We start from the raw sequence: 20,779 nt of genomic DNA, 5'->3' as shown, positions 1-20,779 counted from the left end.
TTCACCTATTACTGTAATTCTTATAGTCATATGAGTAGGTACATTCCATTTAAATTCAGCGCCTCTTTTTTTAGAGCTGTGAGACAGGTGCGTGCTGCTCAGTGAACACAATGGAGGTGCACTAAACATGCGCTGTTTGAAATCACTCCGCACAACAGTATGGCTGGAATGTAGTTCCTGCTATGCATTTGTTATTAAAACAACTGTCCCATAATGTTCATTATTATTTCATAGTATGGTGAATGTGCAGGTCACAACTTGTCCCTTAACAATGTTTTGGAGTTGTTGGATGGTGTATTGGGTTGGTTTTGAGGAATGCAGCATTCGTTCATCTCCATTGTGTTCACTGAGCAGCGTGCGTCTCTGCTTCATGGCTCTCAAAACAACAGGCACTGATAAATAAAGGGAATAGACCTACTCATATTTGCAATATGCCAATTTGCCAGCATGTTCAGCCATCCCTTTAATAGACTTTGTGTTTTGATATGTATTTTTACACAGCATTTAATATTAAATGTGGAGCATTGTTCTGCTGTTACTGCTGACAACATTAAAACCTTCTGTCTTTGATTTGTTTTCAGATGCAACCAAGATCAAAAAAGAGAAGGGCAATATCCGAGACTGAGACAGAACAAGGTCCAGGTCCATCACATCCCTTTCGGTCGACCCCAACAGAGATTCAAAACAGTCACATTGGCCAAAGGCAGGATGCAAAGACAAGTGAGGATAGTTTACTGGACTCATTTGATGAGGCAGATACACTGCTATGGGATCCAGAGGATGACCGTGGTGGAGACGAGGTGGTGGTTATAAAATGGAATTATGTTGAGGAGGATGAGGATGTCACACAGGTAATGCTTTATTTAAAATTTCTGTATGAAAATATTTTTCTTGAACTTTCATTTCCAGTGTTTAGTTGTGTATCATGCACAACTTGTAGTTGAGTCCTTTTGACCTAATTCCTGGGATTGTACAGCAATTGTAACTCTGAACTTATGACTTTATTGTACTGTTGTGTCTCTGAAATTTAAGACATTTGCCTCTTTCTTTTCTCATTACCTAAGGGGACTTTTTTACATGCTATATCTGAAGTGTGCCTGGTTTGGACTAGAAGTTACACTGATGTAGAGGATCCATTTAGAAAGATTTTTACAAATAATAGTCTGCAATGACATCATAGATTTTAGGGTTAATGTGTCTGCTGTCATTTATTGTATTCTTCAGAGCGCTGAGGTGAGTGCAGCACCGATCCAGGATATACAACTCCTATTGCCTTCACATGATGGCCTGCCTACACTGGATGAGCAGCAGTCCATACATGAGGAGGCAGTGCAAACTGCCCAGGTAAGACACACCACTTCAAGCAACTCTGTTGTCATGGGTTAACTTGTATTGGGGTACGAGATCACAAATTTTGAATAGAAAGCATTTTGAAGAGGATTGAAGTTTGTAACAGGGGCTTATGAAAAGATGCTTGAGTTGAGAGTTGTTTCACGAGAAACATAGGACTCAAACTATTTTAATCTGGGCACAAACTTGCCAAAAGCTAGAATACTTTGCCTCGGCTTTATTCATTGACCACTTTGTTGATTTATGTGTGTCTTTTGTTCTTCTAGCAGGACAGTGAGCTGAATTTCGATTTGCCCTCAGATTCAAGCAGCCAGTTTTCATCATCAACATTAGCCAGCAACGGAAATCCACAGACCACACGACGTGCTTCAATTTGCAGGGTTAAGGTTGTTGATGATCTTTTGGCTGTATTTATGGACAGCGACATCATGAATATGACTTTAAAGATGGACTTTGTTAATGAAAAAGCTATCGATGATGCCGGAGTGTCCAGGGAGGTGTACACAGCCTTCTGGGAGCAATTTCTTGAAGAGTGTGAAGGGGAAACAGAACGAGTTCCAAGGCTCAGGCCAGATTTCTCTGAGGCTGAATGGCAAGCAGTTGGACGCATTTGGGTGAAAGGATTTGTTGACCATGGTGTCATGCCAGTGAAGCTATCGGCGGCTTTCATTTTAGCATGCATCAATGGAATTGACTCTGTTGATACAGACATCTTGATGTCATCGTTTCTCAACTACCTACTTCCCACCGAGAGATCAGCTGTTGAGAAGGCTCTCCAGGGCACAATGGAGGAAAGTGATCAAGAGGACTTGCTTGACCTTTTCACACGGATGGGTTCCCATTTTCTACCTCCAAAGAACAGCATGAAGTCTGCCATAGAAACAATGGCTCACAAAGCCATTCTCCAAGAGCCAAAGTATATAGCTGATTGCTTCTCCACCCCCATGTCGCTTGTAAAGTTGAAACTACCAGATAAGGAAAGTGTGTTGAGTCTGTATGCATTAAAGAAAGCCACAGGCAAAAGAGTGATGCAGCTGTTTGAAACAACAAATGTGGTGCTGTCCCAAACAGAACAAGCAACCTTTAACCATCTCCAACGTTATGTGAAAAATGCTGATCAAGCCAAAGCTGAAAAAATCCTGCGCTTCTGCACAGGTTCCTCTGTCATATGTGTTGACAAAATTATGGTTTGCTTTAATGTTGAAACTGGGCTCAACAGAAGGCCTGTTGCTCACACCTGTGGAGCTACACTCGAAGTGCCGAGTACATACAGTTCTTACCCAGAATTTCGCACGGAGTTTGATAACATCCTGTCCAGCAACTACTTAGAAATGGACATCATTTGAACATGAGAGCAATCTTGATCAGGCCAAATAGTAACAGGCCTCATTGTATGGCTGAGTGTATTTTATTTATTTTTTATGTCTGTTTTTGTTGTCATTTGAACATCTGATGCACTGAACATTGTAGTGAGCAGTCTTTCATCTCATTTTATATTCAGCCTGCAGTTCTGTTTTTTTATTGGTGCAATAGTACACCTCCATACTTTTACATGGATTTTGTGTTTCGAATTATACTTTGAAAATGACTGCAGCATTCATTTCCATCAGTTTGAGTTTAACCCAGCTTTAATGCTGAACTTGTTCTTAAAAAGAATATTAGTGTAATATTCTGTAATTCACAGTTGTCCATCACTGGTAGAATTGTTCATTGTTGATGTTAAAGTAATGCCAGTTGGTTGCTCATTCAGAGACAGTTTGAAACTCAATGTTGAGATACTAATGAGCAGTCCTGTTTAGAAAATGTATAAGCAGATTTTGCCTGTGTGAGATGGCCTTCAGAATGATTGTAATTTTTCCATTATATTACTTGAATTTACTGCTAGAACTTGCCATCACATATTTTTATTGAATGTGAGAGCATTTTGCTGTGAAGTGACCTGTAAGTATTGTAAACATTTCTATCAATTGCTTTTAATTGACAAACCAGTCAGATTAAGCAAAATTTACCTTTATTCAGGGTTGCAGATTTCACGTTTTTCACTGTTCATACAGATTAATGAATAAAGTTTCTGTTCCACTCTGACATTGCAGTACTTGGCTATAAAGTTCATTCATCCACAGATATCTTCACTGTCAGTTACATATCACTTGATTAGGGCTGCAACTAATGATTCTCTTCATCATCAATAATCATTTAGACAGAAAAATATCAGAGTTTTAAGATGACATCTTTAAAAGTCTTGTTTTGTCAAAAAATCTCAAAAGAATCACTTTTATATAACAAAACAGAGAAAAGAGGAAAAATTTTCCCATCTTCCAGTTGTAAAACAAATACAATGACAGAAGTGAGGAGTGATGTGGACATTTACATCATAGTAGCACACCTCCCTACTCAACACAATGGCCGCGACAGGGCACAATGAAATATCCCTGACTTACAGAGATGAAGTGATGGCTTCTCTTAAGTGAAAATATAAGTTCACAGCTTGGTAGGGATCTCTTGGCAGAGTCAGATGAGACTCTGCCATTAAGATGTTGCAGAGTTCATTCACATCTGAATCACATGGTATCGCCCGGCGAAAGACGCATTCTTCTTTGCACAGCTGAAGATATTCATCTTCAACAGGGGAAAGGAAGTCTCTGGTCCCATAGAGTTGAGGTAATGCATACATCACATTGGGCCGACCACTGGGGATGTTATTTGATGGTCTGATGGTGTGTGCATTCCAAACCTGTGCAGTGTCATCCAACTCATCCTGTTAAAAAGAATATACAAAATACAATTAGGAAGAACTGTACATACATGTACACTTAAATTGTGCCAAAAAAAAAAATGTATCCACAATTCTGTCTCTCCTCCTCCCTCCATCCTTCCTGTCTCTTTCCTCACCTCCTGTCTCTATCCTCCCTCAGTCTCTCTCTCCTCCCTCCTCCTCCCTCCATCCTTCCTGTCTCTTTCCTCACTTCCTGTCTCTATCCTCCCTCAGTCTCTCTCTCCTCCCTCCATCTTTCCTGTCTCTTTCCTCACCTCCTGTCTCTCTCCTCCCTCAGTCTCTCTCTCCTCCCTCCTCCTCCCTCCATCTTTCCTGTCTCTTTCCTCACCTCCTGTCTCTCTCCTCCCTCAGTCTCTCTCTCCTCCCTCCTCCTCCCTCTATCTTTCCTGTCTCTTTCCTCACCTCCTGTCTCTCTCCTCCCTCAGTCTCTCCTCCCTCCTCCTCCCTCCATCCTTCCTGTCTCTTTCCTCACCTCCTGTCTCTCTCCTCCCTCAGTCTCTCTCTCCTCCCTCCTCCTCCCTCCATCCTTCTTGTCTCTTTCCTCACCTCCTGTCTCTTTCCTCCCTCAGTCTCTCTCTCCTCCCTCCTCCTCCCTCCATCTTTCCTGTCTCTTTCCTCACCTCCTGTCTCTCTCCTCCCTCCTCCTCCCTCCATCTTTCTTGTCTCTTTCCTCACCTCCTGTCTCTTTCCTCCCTCAGTCTCTCTCTCCTCCCTCCTCCTCCCTCCATCTTTCCTGTCTCTTTCCTCACCTCCTGTCTCTCTCCTCCCTCCTCCATCTTTCTTGTCTCTTTCCTCACCTCCTGTCTCTTTCCTCCCTCAGTCTCTCTCTCCTCCCTCCTCCTCCCTCCATCTTTCCTGTCTCTTTCCTCACCTCCTGTCTCTCTCCTCCCTCAGTCTCTCTCTCCTCCCTCCTCCTCCCTCTATCTTTCCTGTCTCTTTCCTCACCTCCTGTCTCTCTCCTCCCTCAGTCTCTCCTCCCTCCTCCTCCCTCCATCCTTCCTGTCTCTTTCCTCACTTCCTGTCTCTATCCTCCCTCAGTCTCTCTCTCCTCCCTCCATCTTTCCTGTCTCTTTCCTCACCTCCTGTCTCTCTCCTCCCTCAGTCTCTCTCTCCTCCCTCCTCCTCTCTCCATCCTTCCTGTCTCTTTCCTCACCTCCTGTCTCTCTCCTCCCTCAGTCTCTCTCTCCTCCCTCCTTCCTGTCTCTTTCCTCACCTCCTGTCTCTCTCCTCCCTCAGTCTCTCTCTCCTCCCTCCATCCTTCCTGTCTCTTTCCTCCTCCCTCAGTCTCTCTCTCCTCCCTCCATCCTTCCTGTCTCTTTCCTCCTCCCTATCTCTCTCTCTCTCTCTCTTTCTCTCTCTCTCTCACACACACACACACACACACACACACACACACACACACACACTCACTCTCTCTCTCTCTCTCTCTCACCTGGATGAGTCCCATGCAACAAAATTGAAGGATGGCCTTGTCCAGAAACCCGCCGTCAAAAAACCCGTTGTCTCTGATGTCTGCAAACAAGGACAACCAGAACTCCACACACTGGTTGCGGAGAACACCCCACCAATATTCGATCCGTTGATTGGCGGTGCTAGCTCCCTCCAAATAGCTGTCAAAAGTGCCGTCTGGATGAATGGGGACGAGGAACCGCTGAAAGCGTCGAACATGGCCGTTTTCGGTCCCGAGATCGCCTCTCACAATCCTTGGACAGCCTCCTAAACGTTGCACTGCTTCAACGTAGTAACCTCCGATCAACTTTGGGTCACTATTCGTGGTGTAGGCATTAAGCCAGATTATTTTCCTAGAAAAACCGTCGATGCTTCCGTTGATACAAAATCCATATGGCTTCAGTTTATCATACGAGTCAATGTGCCAAATGAAGTTAGGACCTCTCGAGAAGTAGCGCCGTCGTCGTAAACGTCCTGCTTGCCTTAGCGACACTCCTCTGGGATCCAGCTCCTTCAACACCAACCGCACATCCTCCTTCTTTACCCGTAGTCCATGTTCTCGACACTTTGCGTACATCCACCGGTACCCGTGAAGCTGGCCAGAGTACTGTAGTTGGTTGCTGATGAATTCAACCAGGACTGCAAGATCACAGTACTCTTTACGACGAGAAAGTCCCCTCGCGCTGAGTAATCTTTTCAGATGTCTCTCACTTATGTCAAAGCCATGTCTCCGGCCAAGAACTGATTTAATATCTTTGTATGTGAGGCCAATACCAAAATAAAAATCAATAAACTTCTCCCACGGATGATGTGTGTATTCCTCCATCTTTGTGTGTCTGTTTTACTTCCGGTTCATTGACGCTACTTAAAAAAAAAAACAATCTTTGCGAGATCTCGCAAAAATAAATGCGAGATCTCGCAATTGTTTTGCGAGATCTCGCAATTATTTTGCGAGATCTCGCAATTGTTTTGCGAGATCTCGCAATTATTTTGCGAGATCTCGCAATTGTTTTGCGAGATCTCGCAATTGTTTTGCGAGATCTCGCAAAAGTTCATCCTTTTTTTTTTTTTTCACCCACCAATATTTTTTTCCCTCCATGTCCCTTTAGGGGCTCCGTAGATAACAGGCTCTGGACAGCAGGTTGAGGAAACAACGTCAGATGGCCTGGGTCGCAGCGGCAAGACAGAGCAGCATCGATTTCCACTCCACATCTCCCTTCCTGCACCTCACTTCCCCGGCATTTTCACAAAGGCAAGTAAAAAAGATTGTTACTGTTACTGTAAAGTTACTGAATATGCTGTTTTCGTCTTAATAAAGTCACTGTTTTCACATTAGCTAACCTAGCTAGCTTGTGAGCTAGCTTGACTTGTAAACAGGCGAAGGCAAAGAGGGAGGGCAGTAGAAGCGGGTTAATCTGTTCGTGTGAAATCAGTGTTTACTTTATTTCATCTTCTTATATCTGAACATTACAGAGTGACTGGTTTTAAAGATGCAGGCAGACCTGGCTGGTCGTGTCAGCTGTCAGACGCTTTTCCAACCTGACGGACCAGCATCACCACAACCGACAGACACATGCGCCTGTCCAGACCCACAGTCCTGTGGTGACAGGTCTGTGGTTTCATGACACAAACAAACAAACAAACAAACAAACGCCACCAACCAGTGGACCAACATAAGAACTTCATCTTTTTTCAGCATTCCTAACATTTCTGCGTAAATGGACGCCATTTGCAAAATGTTAACGTGTAAACGCAGAACTCCTCTGAAACAAAAAGGCTAAAACTTTGCGTTTTCACTTAAAACAGAGTAAATGGGACCAAAGAAACTGAGCTGGGATGATTTTCAAAGTGAGGAGAGAGAATAACCACGACACCAGTGCAGCAGCAGCTCATAATGCAATAAATATGGCCTGTTTAGACTGTAATGAAGCCAGTCGTGTAATAGATTACTCAAATATTGGGTAATCTAACAATGATTCAAAACGCTATCAGACTATTGAGCTACGAAGACATAATAACTAAAGCTAACTGTAGGACATAAAAGTTATTTTCTGCAGTTTGGAATAGTCATCACATTAATTCACTGAGAACTCAACACTGTCTCGGTCATGGCTGTACTCCTAAAAACTATTTCATTACATTATTGGTCTCGTTACATTGGAAATTGTTGAAAGTATTTAAACGTGTCCATGTAGAATGAATTCCATCTCATTTTGAAGGTTTCTCCATCAAACAGAGCTTTCTCTTCTGCCAGAGGTGGATTGAAAACAGAAAATCTGACCCGGATTTATCGGGAATGTTGTTGAATTCTTGCTGATAATTCTCAGTGGAGGTTTGTTTCAGTGGCGGTGGAATCAGTCGCCATCATTTCATTTATCAGTCTGAGATTTATCGTTGTGGATTTCTGCTTCAAGCCTGGGAAAATCCAGGTCAAGCAGATCCATTTGACAAAGTGAGAGTTCCATCCTCACACACTTCCGGTGTGTGGACCGACACTGCCACCTGCTGGAGGAAAGGCTCACGTGCAGCTGCAGTTCCACTGATCCAGCCTAAATGTCAGGTCTTTTCATTGATTCCACTCATTTTATCCCAACATAACTTGGAGATTAACGGTTTTATTCTGTGTCGAAGTGAATGGATTGACATTTCTGTGGAGGATTAAGAACTTTATTCAATAAATACAGTAAATATTAGAGCGCTGTGGGGTTCAGAATGTTCGGTCTGAAGATCAAATCACATTTTAGGACCAATTCACGTGGAAGATTTGTGACTTTTTAAAGGTTTGACAGCAGCTGTTGAGCTCAGTCGCTCCACCGTCAGTCTGGAGAGCTGTGGCACTGTGGAGAAGTGGGAAGTCCTGCTGCGAGAGGAACCGGGAAAAACTCACTTAAATCCAACAGTCTGACTGGCTGATTCGCTTAATATTTAATAGACATTTTAGACTTTTATCCAGAGGGGCCAAACATAAGGCTCTTGGGCTGAATCCAGTCCATCAAACTAGCTAGAAAACTGAGGAAAAAAAAAAAAAAACACTGGTTTTTCAAACAAATTTGTGTCGGTCACAACACAGCAGACCGAGTGGAGACGTCGCTGAATTGAAAGCGAGCTGAAGCCACGCTGTCAGGGGGAGTTTGGAAAAACTCCCATAATGCAACAGCCAGAGAGGTTTTAATGCAATTTCAGTGAATTTCGCACCAAGTTTCATTAAAAATGGTTTTATGTTGACACTGTAGGCTCTTCCAGGAGTGTGGGAACACCAGGAGATACGAGTCCTTAAAAACTTTACTTTTATTGAAAATACATAGCAGCATTTCATTTTAAAAAGTCAGATGATAGAAATCTTCCGTTTGGTGGCGAGTCGACACACTGCGGTTCGGACTGGAGGATAAAACCTTAAATACAATCAATAGATTAGCTTCTGAAGCCGGCTGGTTCTCCTGTGAGTGTTGAGGTAGCCGAGCTACTGGTCCCCGAACAAAACCTGGCAAGTTCGCTCCACTGCAATGGCAGGAGTGGAGCCCCACACGCACACGCACACACACACACACACACACACACACGTTTCCCATCATGCAAAGCCCACTTTATAGCAGCATGTAGAGCCAACTCTGACCCTAGAAATAGATGTTGGGCAAATGAGGCCATTAATAGAATAAAAAAAAACTAACAAACAAAAAAAAAATCACTAAAACCAAACATACACACGTACTAAATTAATCCAGACTCCACAAAATATCGTCCATATCGGACTCAGCCTTTGCATAGACGATGAGCACGGCGTGTGGCGTAACTGACGCCAGCGATCGGGTGCAAAAATAAAAATGGAGCCGGAGAAAGTCTCCTGTGGAGTCGCCCCAGAACTCCTCCGCTCCTGTTCGCCCCTCCAGGCTCAACAGTCTGTATTCCTGGAGGGATTCTCCTCAGTCAGTGTGTGCAGCGGCGTGAGGACGGGAGCCTCACACCGTCAGGAACACGGTTCAAACTCCTCCCCCGCAGCCAGTGTCCTGCTACAGCGGAAGGCGCCGCTCCCTGGACGGGCTGTGCATCCTCGGCCGGAGCTTCACGGGCGCCGCGGCGTCCGGCCGGGGCGCCTCCTCGCACTTCTCGCTGCTGAGAGGCGGAGTCAGGACGCCGGAGGGCAGCGGGCAGCGGTGCAGCGCCACCTTCTGGTACGAGTCGGCCTTGTCCTGCAGACAGAGCCGGGAGTCAGTCACACACACACACACACACACACACCGGTTAACGATCTCCACTGAGGAGGAGGAAGGCGCCGCTCCTCACCAGCCACGTCATGTAGGGGGCGTGAGTCTGGATGTTGTGCATGTCCTCCGCCGCGATCCCAACGAACTGCTTCATGGGCAGCGTGCCGGCCTCCCGCAGCGCCATGGCGAAGGGCTCCATCCACCGCACACACTCCTCCAGCTCCGCCCGCTTCAGCGCTGCCGAGGAAACACAGCCAGGTGAGCGGACGGATCGCCGCCGGAGCCGTGGCCCCGCCCCCCTCCCCACGCCGCCTACCTGAAACGCTCTCCACCAGCTCAAGCGAGGAAAAGTGAAACAGAGCCGAGGCAGCGAGCACGCCGTTCGAGAACTCCAGGCAGCGCATGTCCAGCAGACACAGATCCAGCAGCTGGACGGGACACGGGGGAGGTCAGGGGTCATTTACCTACACTTCAAATCTCTTCACATCAGTCTGAGGACGCTCCCTGTGAAGGGCGGAGTCAGTAAACGGACAGGCGGGGCCAACCTGTGCGATCTGGGTGAAGGTGGCCTGGGGGTATCTGGGGATGAGCAGCTCCTCGGCCTCCTTCAGGTAGGCCACCTGCATGTAAACACCGAGCCAGGAGATGGGCGTCTGCGGGCTGAGGGTCCAGTTCAGCTCCTGTAACCCAGCCGGGGACAGAGCGTCAAGGAGAGCAGCGGACGACCCCCAGCGGGGTCCACCACCGACCGACGACTGCAAATCCACCAGGACCAGGAGGATCTGGACCGGAGTCCTGACAGTCCGGGGGAAACCTTGTTCTTATTGTAAACCCACTGAGCATGTGCAGAGGAACTGTTTACATGCACAGCAGCAGAAAGTCAGTTGAGCTGCGTTTTTCCATTTTCAAAAAGTTCCACCTTGCAGCCGTCCCCAAAAAGTTGCATTTTCAGCGTCTGAGTGCTGTTGTCATGGAAACAGACGGCCAGAACACAAGGGTTTGCAAACTTCATGTAAACAGGCGATAAACAGTGAAGAGTTAAAGGAACTCTGCAGCTGGTTTGATGTGAATCTCACAAAAACATCAGCGTAAACTGATCCTGAGTCTGATTGGTCTGAAATCTTAAAAATGTCCCAATCTGCTCTCCTGAAAATGAAGCCGATGGAAGAAGCAGTGAGCTCCGTCTTCCCCCAGGCTGCCCGCTGGAGCAGCAGCTCGATATTTATGAAAATAAAGAGTTGATCTGAGAGTGCAGCTCAGTGCTGGTGTGTGTGTGTGTGTGTGTGTGTGTTACCTTCATTATGATGATCTCCATACTGAGCAGCTCGTCCTCCGTGCACGCTTCGTCTGTCACGTAGGCGAACTGGTGGACTTTTGGAGGATACATCTCCTAGAGGGGTAAAAACCAGACCAGGGTTTTAACAACAGATCGTCTCACAGCAGTGTTACACAAACACACACAGACACACACACACAAAGCTTCCACAGAACTCCTGGTTTCCTCTGGGCTGCATGTTTAGTTTGTTTTCACAAGATTCAATCTGAAACCGATCGAACCGTCCTTACTCATCGATTTAAAATGTTTCAGTGACAATGCACTGTAAAAAAAAAAAAAAGATCATCATTAAATTGGCTTCATGTTGAGATTCTGGTTATTAAGAATGTAAGAAGCTTCGGTGTGGGCCGCCTCACCTCCACTTTGGCTGCGATGAACAAGCAGGTGATGCCGATGAGCTGCAGCGTGGACTTGAAGACGTTCCTCTGCGTGGCCATGAAGCGGTCGAAGTAGTCCTGGGCCAGGTGGTACGTCTCCCGGTGCAGCTTGTACACCTCGCTCACCTGACGGAGCAGAGCAGACGCCGGAAACAACGTCAGACGCCAGACAGCGCAGCTTCAGGACGAGGCTTCAGCGTTTCTGCTTCAATGGGATTGTTTTTCCTATAAACTCTAAATCAACTTAAAACCTTTTCTTATGAACTCAGACACTTCCTCCATGTCCTTAGAGGCTCTCACATGGAAAAAAAATGATTCTTTAAAATCATTTTGCATCATTTAGTGTTTTTTCTGAACGTGGCGCCCACCTCCATGAGCCAGTCCAGCAGGACGGCCCTCATCTTGGGCTGCAGGTGCGGGTGTTTGTCCATCATGTGGACGTCCCTGATGTACGTCTTATCCTTCTCCAGCATGTTGCTCCACACCACATCCTTACTGGCCCAGCTGAAACAGGAAACACACCGTTAATGGTGGTCTGGCTTCTGCTGCAAACTGCGAGACACGTCATGAGAATAATGAACAAACATCACAACTCAACCCTCCAAAAGCAGATACTTCTGTCAGTTTGAAAGGCTGCGACTGAATTAAAGCCGAGACTTTAAGGTCGTGCAGCTCAAACCTGCGGCGTCACATCGCCTGGTGTGTGACAGATTGAAGTCGAGGCACGTTGGGAAGTTCAGCAATAAATCTCCATCCGTGCTTCTCGACATGCAGTCTGAGGAATTCCGCTGGAGGGATGAACGGCATTCTTCTCCATGTCCTTATTCTGACACCGTCCTGACGGCAGAGCTGTAAGCTTCTCACGCTGCTTCCTGAACTTTCCCTAACTCCCTCCGATCTGTCGGTGTGTGTTTCCCGCCGGACCCACCAGAGCACGGGCAGCGGGGCGCAGTGCACCGGGGTGCTGAAGATGTTGCTGAAGCTGTAGTGGGGGAAGCTGCCGCTGATGGGAGGAGCCGGCTGCTCCTCTTCCTGGTCCGGCGTGGGTAACCACCTGTGAGGACTGGTGCAGCCGGAGTCCGGACTCCAGCCCTGTGACAGGAAGAACACTCACTCTTTATCCACATCAGTTTGATCTCCAGTGTCCCAGACTGGTAAAGTAATGCTAAAACAACTCTGTGATTTAAACTGTGCAATTAATCCCAATTTATCCAGTAAGATGTGTAATTTAGGAGATTTCAGGACTTGATCACAAAAGAAAGAGCAGAGTTACTTAGAAGAATAATTGTCCTGGTACAGTAATATCTATTTCAGTGTTTGTATGCACCACAAATCATATTATTATCGGAATAACTCATAATTATTATCCCAAACAGCTCGGCCGTCTGGAGTCGTTTTCTCCCTGCATCCTGCAATGAGCCAAAAGCAGCCGATAAAACAAACGCACCTCGCGCTGCTTCTTCCTCGTCATCTCTGCTACCTCCTCGTCGGGATCCTGTAAATACTGACAATCAAAGAAAAGATGTCCAACGTGAGCGTCAGACACTGAAAACCCCCCCAAAGTGACCCGATCGTCTGAATATTCCCGTGTTTTGGGAGATAATCTGCTGTTGAACAGTGTTTAACCTGCGTGTTGGTGTCATTTGATGTAATCTTTGTGTATATTGGGGGAAGATGTTGACATTTCGTGGTGTGTTGAGTATCGGGTGGTCTGCGTTTGTCGATGTGTGTGTGTCACTGTCGTCTGAGGAGGATGCTTCCTCTGAGGAAGCTGACAGATCCATCGAGTCTCTGTCGGGGCACGTTGAGGCAGCGGCCGGGTGCCGGGGCTGAGAGTGGTGTGGTGTGGGGCCGGGGGACACTCACAGTGGCCACATCGGCCTTCCTCTTCCTGGGCCGGGCGCTCAGCTCTCGGGGCTCTCGGGGCGTCTCCGGCTTCGCTTCGGGGTCTTCCTCCCTGAAGGGCGGCAGACAGAGCACAGCTGTAGGCCTCACTCATCAACAGGGCCTGGACGGTCCAGACAGTCCTGAACCAGCAGGCGAGGCTAGCTTCCTCCTCCTCCTCCTCCTCCTCCTCCTCCTCCTCGCTGATGCCAGCAGGCGGCTCGAGCAAACTCACCGTTTCCCTCTCATCCTCCTCCTCGGCGGCTGACACGGTCAGAGCAAACCTGGGAAAGACAAATGTTTTAATTTGGACCCTTTGGGGGGGCTTGAAAACACATGAACATACTCCCCAACCCCCACTCTGTGTGTGTGTGAGTGTGTGTGAGTGAGTGTGTGTGTGCGCCCTCCTAACAAAGCCACAGTCAGCCTGCTGGCGCGGGGAAATGGGCTCAGTACGCAATGTTAAAAGACGACTAAAAGTACCAGAACACCCCGGGAGAGTGGTGGAAGTGGGCTGACACGAGCCGCAGACTGTCCAGCTTCACCTCGAGGTTCATATTCGGCTCAGTCGAGAGAGGAAGCTCCTCATTTTTCCCTCCACACTCTGGAGCAGCTGTCTCCACATAATGGCCGCGCAGAGCGGGCGCAGCAGGGCCGGTTTGTTCCATTATTCTGCTCCAATCGCTCCACAAACACAACATCTGACACTCCGAGGTGGTGTGATACAGCTCACATTTCGTCCGAATGTCTTGTTAGAAGTTACTTTTAGCTTTGTTAGCATCTAAACACGACAATAGCTCCAACTTAGCGCCATGTAAACCAGACAAAGTGAAACACTCACCTCAAGTTTCAGCCCTTGAAGTTCACTCCGATCAGGCCGCAGATGAGCAGAAGGCAGCTGTGTGTGTGTGAATCTGGGATCCAGAGGTAGATGGTGAGTGTGTGTGACTGTGTGTGTCTAGGCCGGGGCTAGTTCCTCCAAACTGGCGCCTCGTTCAGAACCAGATGAGCCGCCGGGGAGGAGCGCGTCCAATTTGGCGCTTAAAGTCCGACTCGGCCGCTTCTCCGGGCCCGACAGCAGCGGCTGCGGCGGAACGTCCAGCGGGGACGCGGTCGGAGGACGCAGATGGGCGCTGCGGAGGACCCCGGCTGCGCTCCGGACGGAGGGAAACTCGGTTTGAAGTTTTGCCGGCAAACTGGAAGAAGCGGGTCAGTGAGTGACAGCTGCGGGGGCGGGGCTTCCACACCGGAAGTGCTCCGGCACCGCGTGGCCGCTGTGTCAGATGTAAACAAAGCCGGTGTGTGCTCCGAAAACAGTGCGGGACACGGCTAAAGTGCAGCGATCTGAGTCGATATCTCCCCCTGCGGACTCCGCACGTGGCTGCCAGCGGCTGTCGGCGCGGCTGCGCTCGGTTCAGGTCAATATTAGCCCGATCAGCAGCCAAATAAATCCTCAACTCTGGCACAGGTTGCCAAACCCGCTTTCGTCCCTGAAAGTAGGCAGGGTTGCCAGATCTGAGTGAAACGGCAGGGCAAATTCATTTATAAAGCACAATCAGACACAAGCTAATTGACAGTGCTTCACAAGGAAATAAGCTATTAAGAAAGACGGAAAAGGGAGGACAAGTAAAGTAAAAACGTTCGCAGGATCCATTCATATTCTAAACCACTTATATCCTGTTTCTGATCACTGGAACCGAAAAGGGCAGGACACACCTGGACAGGTGTCCAGTCCATCACCGGACAAACACAGAGAGACGAGCCACACACACTCCAGTCACACCTGGGGTCAATTTAGGGTTTGTGCTTTTACACTCTAGGTTAAAATTATGTCCTGTTGCATGTAAATCACCTTTTTTCTTGTCTGAAGAGTGCTTTATCAATGAAATATACAGGTGATGATTGATTGATGTTTGGTTACTCTTGTAGGTAAAGGGTCCACAATGGTTCCTGTTCACACTGGCATTCAAATTGGTGCACCTCAGAATCCAAAGTCACCGCTCAAATTTCAGGATCAAAACCGACGACTCTACTTTATCTACATGAAGTTGCTTCATTTGCTTTTGAAACATATAAGTTTAAACGGTTGGATTTCAAAAACCTCTTTTAATTTACTGTGCTTTTGATCTCACTTCAGATTCAAGCTCAGGGCAACAAGAGGGTTAACAGAAGTGACCCTTGGTCGTCACGTGATCTGCTTTGAAACAGGAAAAAAGAGGAAAGCTTGGTCCTCTGGTCTCTGCACACACACACACACAAAACAGAATGAAGTTTCTAAACCTTTTCGGGCGCCTGAAATCTGTGGTCATTGGAATGATTCATGTCAAAGCTTTACCAGGTAAAGTCACCGTAAACACTGACTTCTGGTCTTCACTGTTTAAATGTGCTGCAGCTTAACGCTACTCACTAAAATAAAGGTGCAGAAACTTAAGTTATATGCATGTAATCAGTCTATAGTCAGTCAGTCTGGCACTGTCAACATTTCTGCATACGTTTTGTTTTTTTGTTTAGTTTAGTTTTTTACCCTTGATGTTTACACTGTGTTTTTGCAGTCTCTCTGGGTTAAACTAGTTCAAACTGAAATATTTCTAACAATGTATCTGCTTTGTATAACCAACATTTGCCTTTTGTTTAAAAAATACATTTCAAAAGTATCATACCAGTTACTTTGGTGATTCTTTAATCATTAAAACATTGCTGAAAGGTTTTTTTTTTTTTGAGGAGACACTGATTGCAGTTTAGAGATTAAATTTAAGAAAATCATTTCATGTTTAAGATTTAAGGAGAACTTAAAGTTAAATGTGAGCTCTTTTTACTGTTATTTGATATTAAAAATGAAAGTATAAATCAAATAATCCAGGAAATCAATCTTAGAGGGGCCTGGATGAGATGGTTTGGACACTGCTGAGGGGAGACAGACTCTACTGGATAAATGATGTTGAAGATAGTTAGAGGAAGAGTTCAGACAAGATTCACGGATATGGTGACGATGGATTTGGAGATGTCTGTTGCTGAAGGAAAAGCTGATAAATACTTGTTTTCAATTCAATTCAGTTTTATTTCTATATCGCCAAATTCAACGCAGTCAATTCAAAACACTTTTACAGAGCAAAACCAACAATTCCACATGAGCAAGTAGAGGATGGAAGAAAGGAAAAAAAACTGCCTTTAACTGGGAGAAACCTGTAGAACCAGACTCAGAGGAGACTTTGTCCTGTTCCGGTTGGGATTGGGGGACAGAATGAGAGAAAAGGACGGGGCAGACAGGCTGTCAAGAGCTTCATAGCTTAAAAGAAGAACTTTAAATTATCGATTTAGCAGGAAGTCAGTGAGGAGAAGCTAATATTCATGTGATATGATCTCTACTCTAGTTCCTGTCAAAACTCTGACTGCAGCATCGTGAATCAGCTGATGACTCTCCAGCAGTTATGTGGATTCATTTTTTAGTTTCACGCTGATGTTCCTGATTTTTGAGACATTCCAGGTGAAAGAAGGCAGTCGCAGGGGAAGTCCGGGTCCAAAGAAACTTCAGAACATTCTGAGCTCAGTTCAGTGCGAGTCGTTCAGATGTGTCCTTTGACCTTCATGAGTGTTTGTGCTGAGTGGAGCAGCATCGGCCTTGTCGTCGTCAGGTACTCCACTCAGCAGTTTGAAAATGTCCCAGATCACCGAGGAAGCTTGTCGGGAGGCAGAAATCTACCGTGATGCTGGAGTCGTAAGTAATTCCACTTCGTTTCATGTCTGCCCTCATTGAAAGTGGTAAAACCTCCACTTCTACTCTTCTTTCAGGACGGCGTGATCATTGAGAACATGCACGATATCCCGTACGTGTTTGACGTGGGTCCGGAGGTGGTCGCCTGTATGACTGCGGTGTGCACGGCCGTGAGGAGCGCCTGTCCTCTCCTGCCCACTGGAGTGCAGATACTGTCCTCTGCTAACCAGCAGGCGCTGGCCGTGGCCTTGGCTTCAGGTCCGTCCTGTCTGTCCTTTATAAAAATCCTGTCTCCCTAAATAGAAAGCAACAAAATACTACACAAGACACTTTATAATGCTGGGGTGTCAGCAGAAAGGATTACTTTTAGAAGCGTCTTGAGAGTGGCACACACAACTCAACAGAGAGCTGAGCTGAGATACTATCAGAGACGCTGCCATGAAAGACAGAAAGCCATGCTGTCAGAATGCAGCAGCTACAGGACAAGTTTGATGATATTTCACCTTATTTTACACCAGAAAGTTTCATTAAAATTGACCTCATGTTGAGATTAGAGATATTTTCTGAAGTTATTATTTGGTTTTGAGAAATTATAGACATTTTCATCAAGGTATACTCTGCACCACAGCAAATAAATTTAAAAGCAAATAAATACATTTAAAGCAAATACATTTAAAGGTGCACTATTTTTTGCACTATTTTACCCAGTCTTTATGTGGCCACTGAACTGGTGACCCCTGGCATATTGCAAAACAGACTGACAGTGCATAACAACAGCTTAATATTGATCTTATACTGTCCTCCATTGGCAGAAATTAAATCAATATGATTGATTTAATAAGTAAAATAAAGCAGTCACCTTTGACACTGGAACTGAAACACTAACTTTAAGCTCATTCATGGTCCTTCATTCTAATTTTTATTCTTTTCCTTTTACTGAGGAGTTAAGCTCTGAATAGAAGAAATTCTTGTCTCATCTCACCCGGCCTCTGCTGACTGTCTCTTACCTTTTAGCCGCATGTTGTCTCAGCGACTCTCAGATCATTTGTCCATTCATGGAATCATGCCTGATTCAGACCCAACAGTCGAGTGCAGATGTGATGATTGCAGGTGTGGATTTCATCCGGGCCGAGGGCTTCGTGTTTTCTCACGTGGCCGACGAGGGCCTGCTGAACGCCTGCGCCGGGGACTTACTGAGATATCGCAGACGCATCGGAGCGGATCATGTGCAGATCTTCACCGACGTGAAGAAGAAGCACAGGTGAGCTGAACCCCTGGTGAGCCGCTGAAACACGAATAGAAGGTCTATTATATGTTTGATGTTTCTCATTACTGCCTGAAAGCCAGTCGAGTCCCAAATAGGTGGAGTTACCCAATACACACGTGTACAGTTTTTACTCCCAGCTCCGGTCCGGCAGCAGTTTATTGTAAATTAACAGTTTTATCCTCCAGGCACTCTGGTTTCCTCCCACAGTCCAAAAACATGCATGTGAGGTTAACTGGTGCCACTAAACTGCCCCAAGCTGTGAGTGTGTGAGTGTGTGTGGGGATCTGTTTGCCCTGCGATGGACTGGAGACCTGTCCAGGGTCTGTCCTGCTGGCGCCCACAGTGAGCTGGATCCAGCATACTGTTATAGAGGCGATGAAGTGCTACTATAGATGGATGATGGATAGATGAATGGATGAAGTGTATCTGTTGCCTTGCAGCTCTCATGCCCTGACGTCAGATGTGAGCATTGAGGAGACGGCCCGTGCAGCCGAGTTCTTCCTGTCAGACGGACTCATCATCACAGGAACGGCCACCGGAGTACAGGCCGACCCGCAGGAGCTCAGAGGTGTGGCACACACTCGCACTCGCACGCACACACACACGTGCACACACGCCATGTTTTATGCAGAGTACTGGTCATTGAAGAAGACTTTTTATTGCTGGGGGAAAGGTAAAGAGAACGGAGCCACTCCTGGATGGAATAGGGTTGTCGTGAGGAACTCACACTGCTATTGTCAGTGAACACTGAAAATAAAGTGAAGTGAAAACCCAGATTGTCCCTCCATCGAAGGATGAAATAAAGTTTCAGTCAGCTCTCTGAAACAGGGCCCAGTTCTCTCTGAAATAACCAGTTGCTCACTTCACTTATCTTCATGTGATGACAGTCAAATGTCAGGACCTGTAGGTAAAACATAACGCCAAACAACACATCCTTGAAGAAGAGATCATGACAGCTGATAGGGAAACATGGAGGCAACAAACTGGAAACTTTATACTTTAATTTCACTTTTCAACACAAGTAACAGAAGCCTTCTGCTTTAAAATCTGCTTCTGAGTAACTGATTAACTCAGTCAGAACTAAAATGCCAATGTTAGTGTGGTTTGTGCAGCTTTTACGGCACAAGTTTATAATAGAGACATTACAGTTAATGTTTCAGAATAATTCAAGTGTTGCTGGGAAAAACATGTCTGAACCACATCAAACTGGAAACTTCCTACTGATGTTTGATCCAGACAGTTTTCTCATTTTTACTTTAAAGCCCACAACCACTGTCAGAGTCATTTACAACCAAAAAATCTGCTAATTTCTTTCAAATGGTGTTAAATGCAGCCTGTCCTGTCTCATCCATCCTCCACTGCAAAACATTCACATCCGTCACATCAGTGACTTTGTGAAAGACCACATTCCTTTGAGAACGTCCACCGCAGCAGAAGACCAGCTCCGGTGTGGAGCAGGAGGAACATGAAGCTCCACACATTAAAGAGGTGGAAACGTTCCTTCTCAAGTCAACAGTCAGTAGAAGCCAGAGCCTTGTCAGTGCTGAGGACGGTGCTGGAGGAGACCAGGTCTCCAGGTCTCCATGCAGTGAGTGGTCTGTTGGCAGGGAAGTCCTTCATCCAGCTGCTGAGGTGTCTGAGAGAAATTTGATGACTGTTTTTTGGAATTTCTTGAGAACAATTAACAGCAGGACGTCTCATCATCCCTCCATCTCAGGTAGCGTGGTAAGCCTGCAGTTCCCCGTGTGTCCAGCAGGTGTACGGGAACATAAAAAGTTCTATTTATAGGAGTAAGCTTCTGATTAAAGCTGTTTTCTCTTTCTTTTGCAGAGGTTTCCCGGTCTGTGAACATCCCGGTGCTGATCGGTTCTGGCGTGACCTTTGACAATATGGAGAGTTACCTGGACGCCAGTGGAATAATCATCGGTTCTCACTTCAAGCTGGGCGGTCACTGGGCCAACGCAGTCGACCCCCACCGAGTGAAGAGGTTCATGGGAAAGATCCGCAGCCTTCGGGAGTAAGAGGGAAACATAGCACCTCCTATGGCTTCCCAACAGGGTGTCAGCGTAAGGCCTGTGGGCCAATTTTGGCCCACAAAAGGCTCCAAACTGGCTAAATAAGCAAGCAGATTGTAAACATTTCAAAGAAAATATTGATTGTTTTCCAAAAGTTTTCTTAAGGTTAGCTGACAACACAACACTGAGAAGAGCTAAGATGTCTGCGATCCTGCTAAGAATGCTAGCAAATGTACATGCCTCAAAGCCATGCGGTCGGTCAGGGTGACTTTGTCAAAAAAACATGCAGAATGCAGCAGCTGGGGAAGTTTTTAGAAGATTTCATAGCATTTTGCACCAGAAGGTTTCGTTAAAACTGGATTTATACACACTTAAAAGCAACACATTACATTTACAGCATTTAAAACATAA

General features: G+C 46.3%; 3 protein-coding genes across 3 annotated transcripts; 1 reads left to right on the top strand and 2 right to left on the bottom strand.

Moving 5' to 3' along the window:
• Positions 1 to 3,657: 3,657 nt before the first annotated feature.
• LOC115391582 (uncharacterized) lies at positions 3,658 to 6,390 on the bottom strand. Its single transcript, XM_030095857.1, has 2 exons — positions 5,559 to 6,390; positions 3,658 to 4,108 (listed from the first exon to the last, which is right to left on the bottom strand). The coding sequence occupies exons 1-2, from the start codon at positions 6,150 to 6,152 to the stop codon at positions 3,788 to 3,790; spliced, it is 915 nt and encodes a 304-aa protein (XP_029951717.1). The 5' UTR covers positions 6,153 to 6,390; the 3' UTR covers positions 3,658 to 3,787.
• A 2,423-nt stretch (positions 6,391 to 8,813) lies between these two features.
• On the bottom strand, positions 8,814 to 14,603 carry ccne1 (cyclin E1). The gene is made up of 12 exons (XM_030091721.1): positions 14,216 to 14,603; positions 13,610 to 13,658; positions 13,357 to 13,447; positions 12,938 to 12,994; positions 12,419 to 12,582; positions 11,859 to 11,994; positions 11,470 to 11,616; positions 11,072 to 11,167; positions 10,323 to 10,457; positions 10,094 to 10,205; positions 9,857 to 10,014; positions 8,814 to 9,762 (listed from the first exon to the last, which is right to left on the bottom strand). The coding sequence occupies exons 2-12, from the start codon at positions 13,621 to 13,623 to the stop codon at positions 9,583 to 9,585; spliced, it is 1,290 nt and encodes a 429-aa protein (XP_029947581.1). The 5' UTR covers positions 13,624 to 13,658; positions 14,216 to 14,603; the 3' UTR covers positions 8,814 to 9,582.
• Positions 14,604 to 15,619: 1,016 nt separating this feature from the next.
• Positions 15,620 to 20,374, top strand: LOC115391411 (uncharacterized protein F13E9.13, mitochondrial). Its single transcript, XM_030095656.1, has 6 exons — positions 15,620 to 15,712; positions 17,007 to 17,089; positions 17,164 to 17,344; positions 18,197 to 18,347; positions 18,794 to 18,921; positions 20,184 to 20,374. The coding sequence occupies exons 1-6, from the start codon at positions 15,640 to 15,642 to the stop codon at positions 20,372 to 20,374; spliced, it is 807 nt and encodes a 268-aa protein (XP_029951516.1). The 5' UTR covers positions 15,620 to 15,639.
• The last annotated feature ends 405 nt before the right edge of the window (positions 20,375 to 20,779 follow it).

Source organism: Salarias fasciatus, chromosome 1 (assembly GCF_902148845.1).
Source record: "Salarias fasciatus chromosome 1, fSalaFa1.1, whole genome shotgun sequence".
NCBI lineage: Eukaryota > Metazoa > Chordata > Actinopteri > Blenniiformes > Blenniidae > Salarias > Salarias fasciatus.
This window is presented reverse-complemented; position numbering and strand designations above follow the sequence as displayed.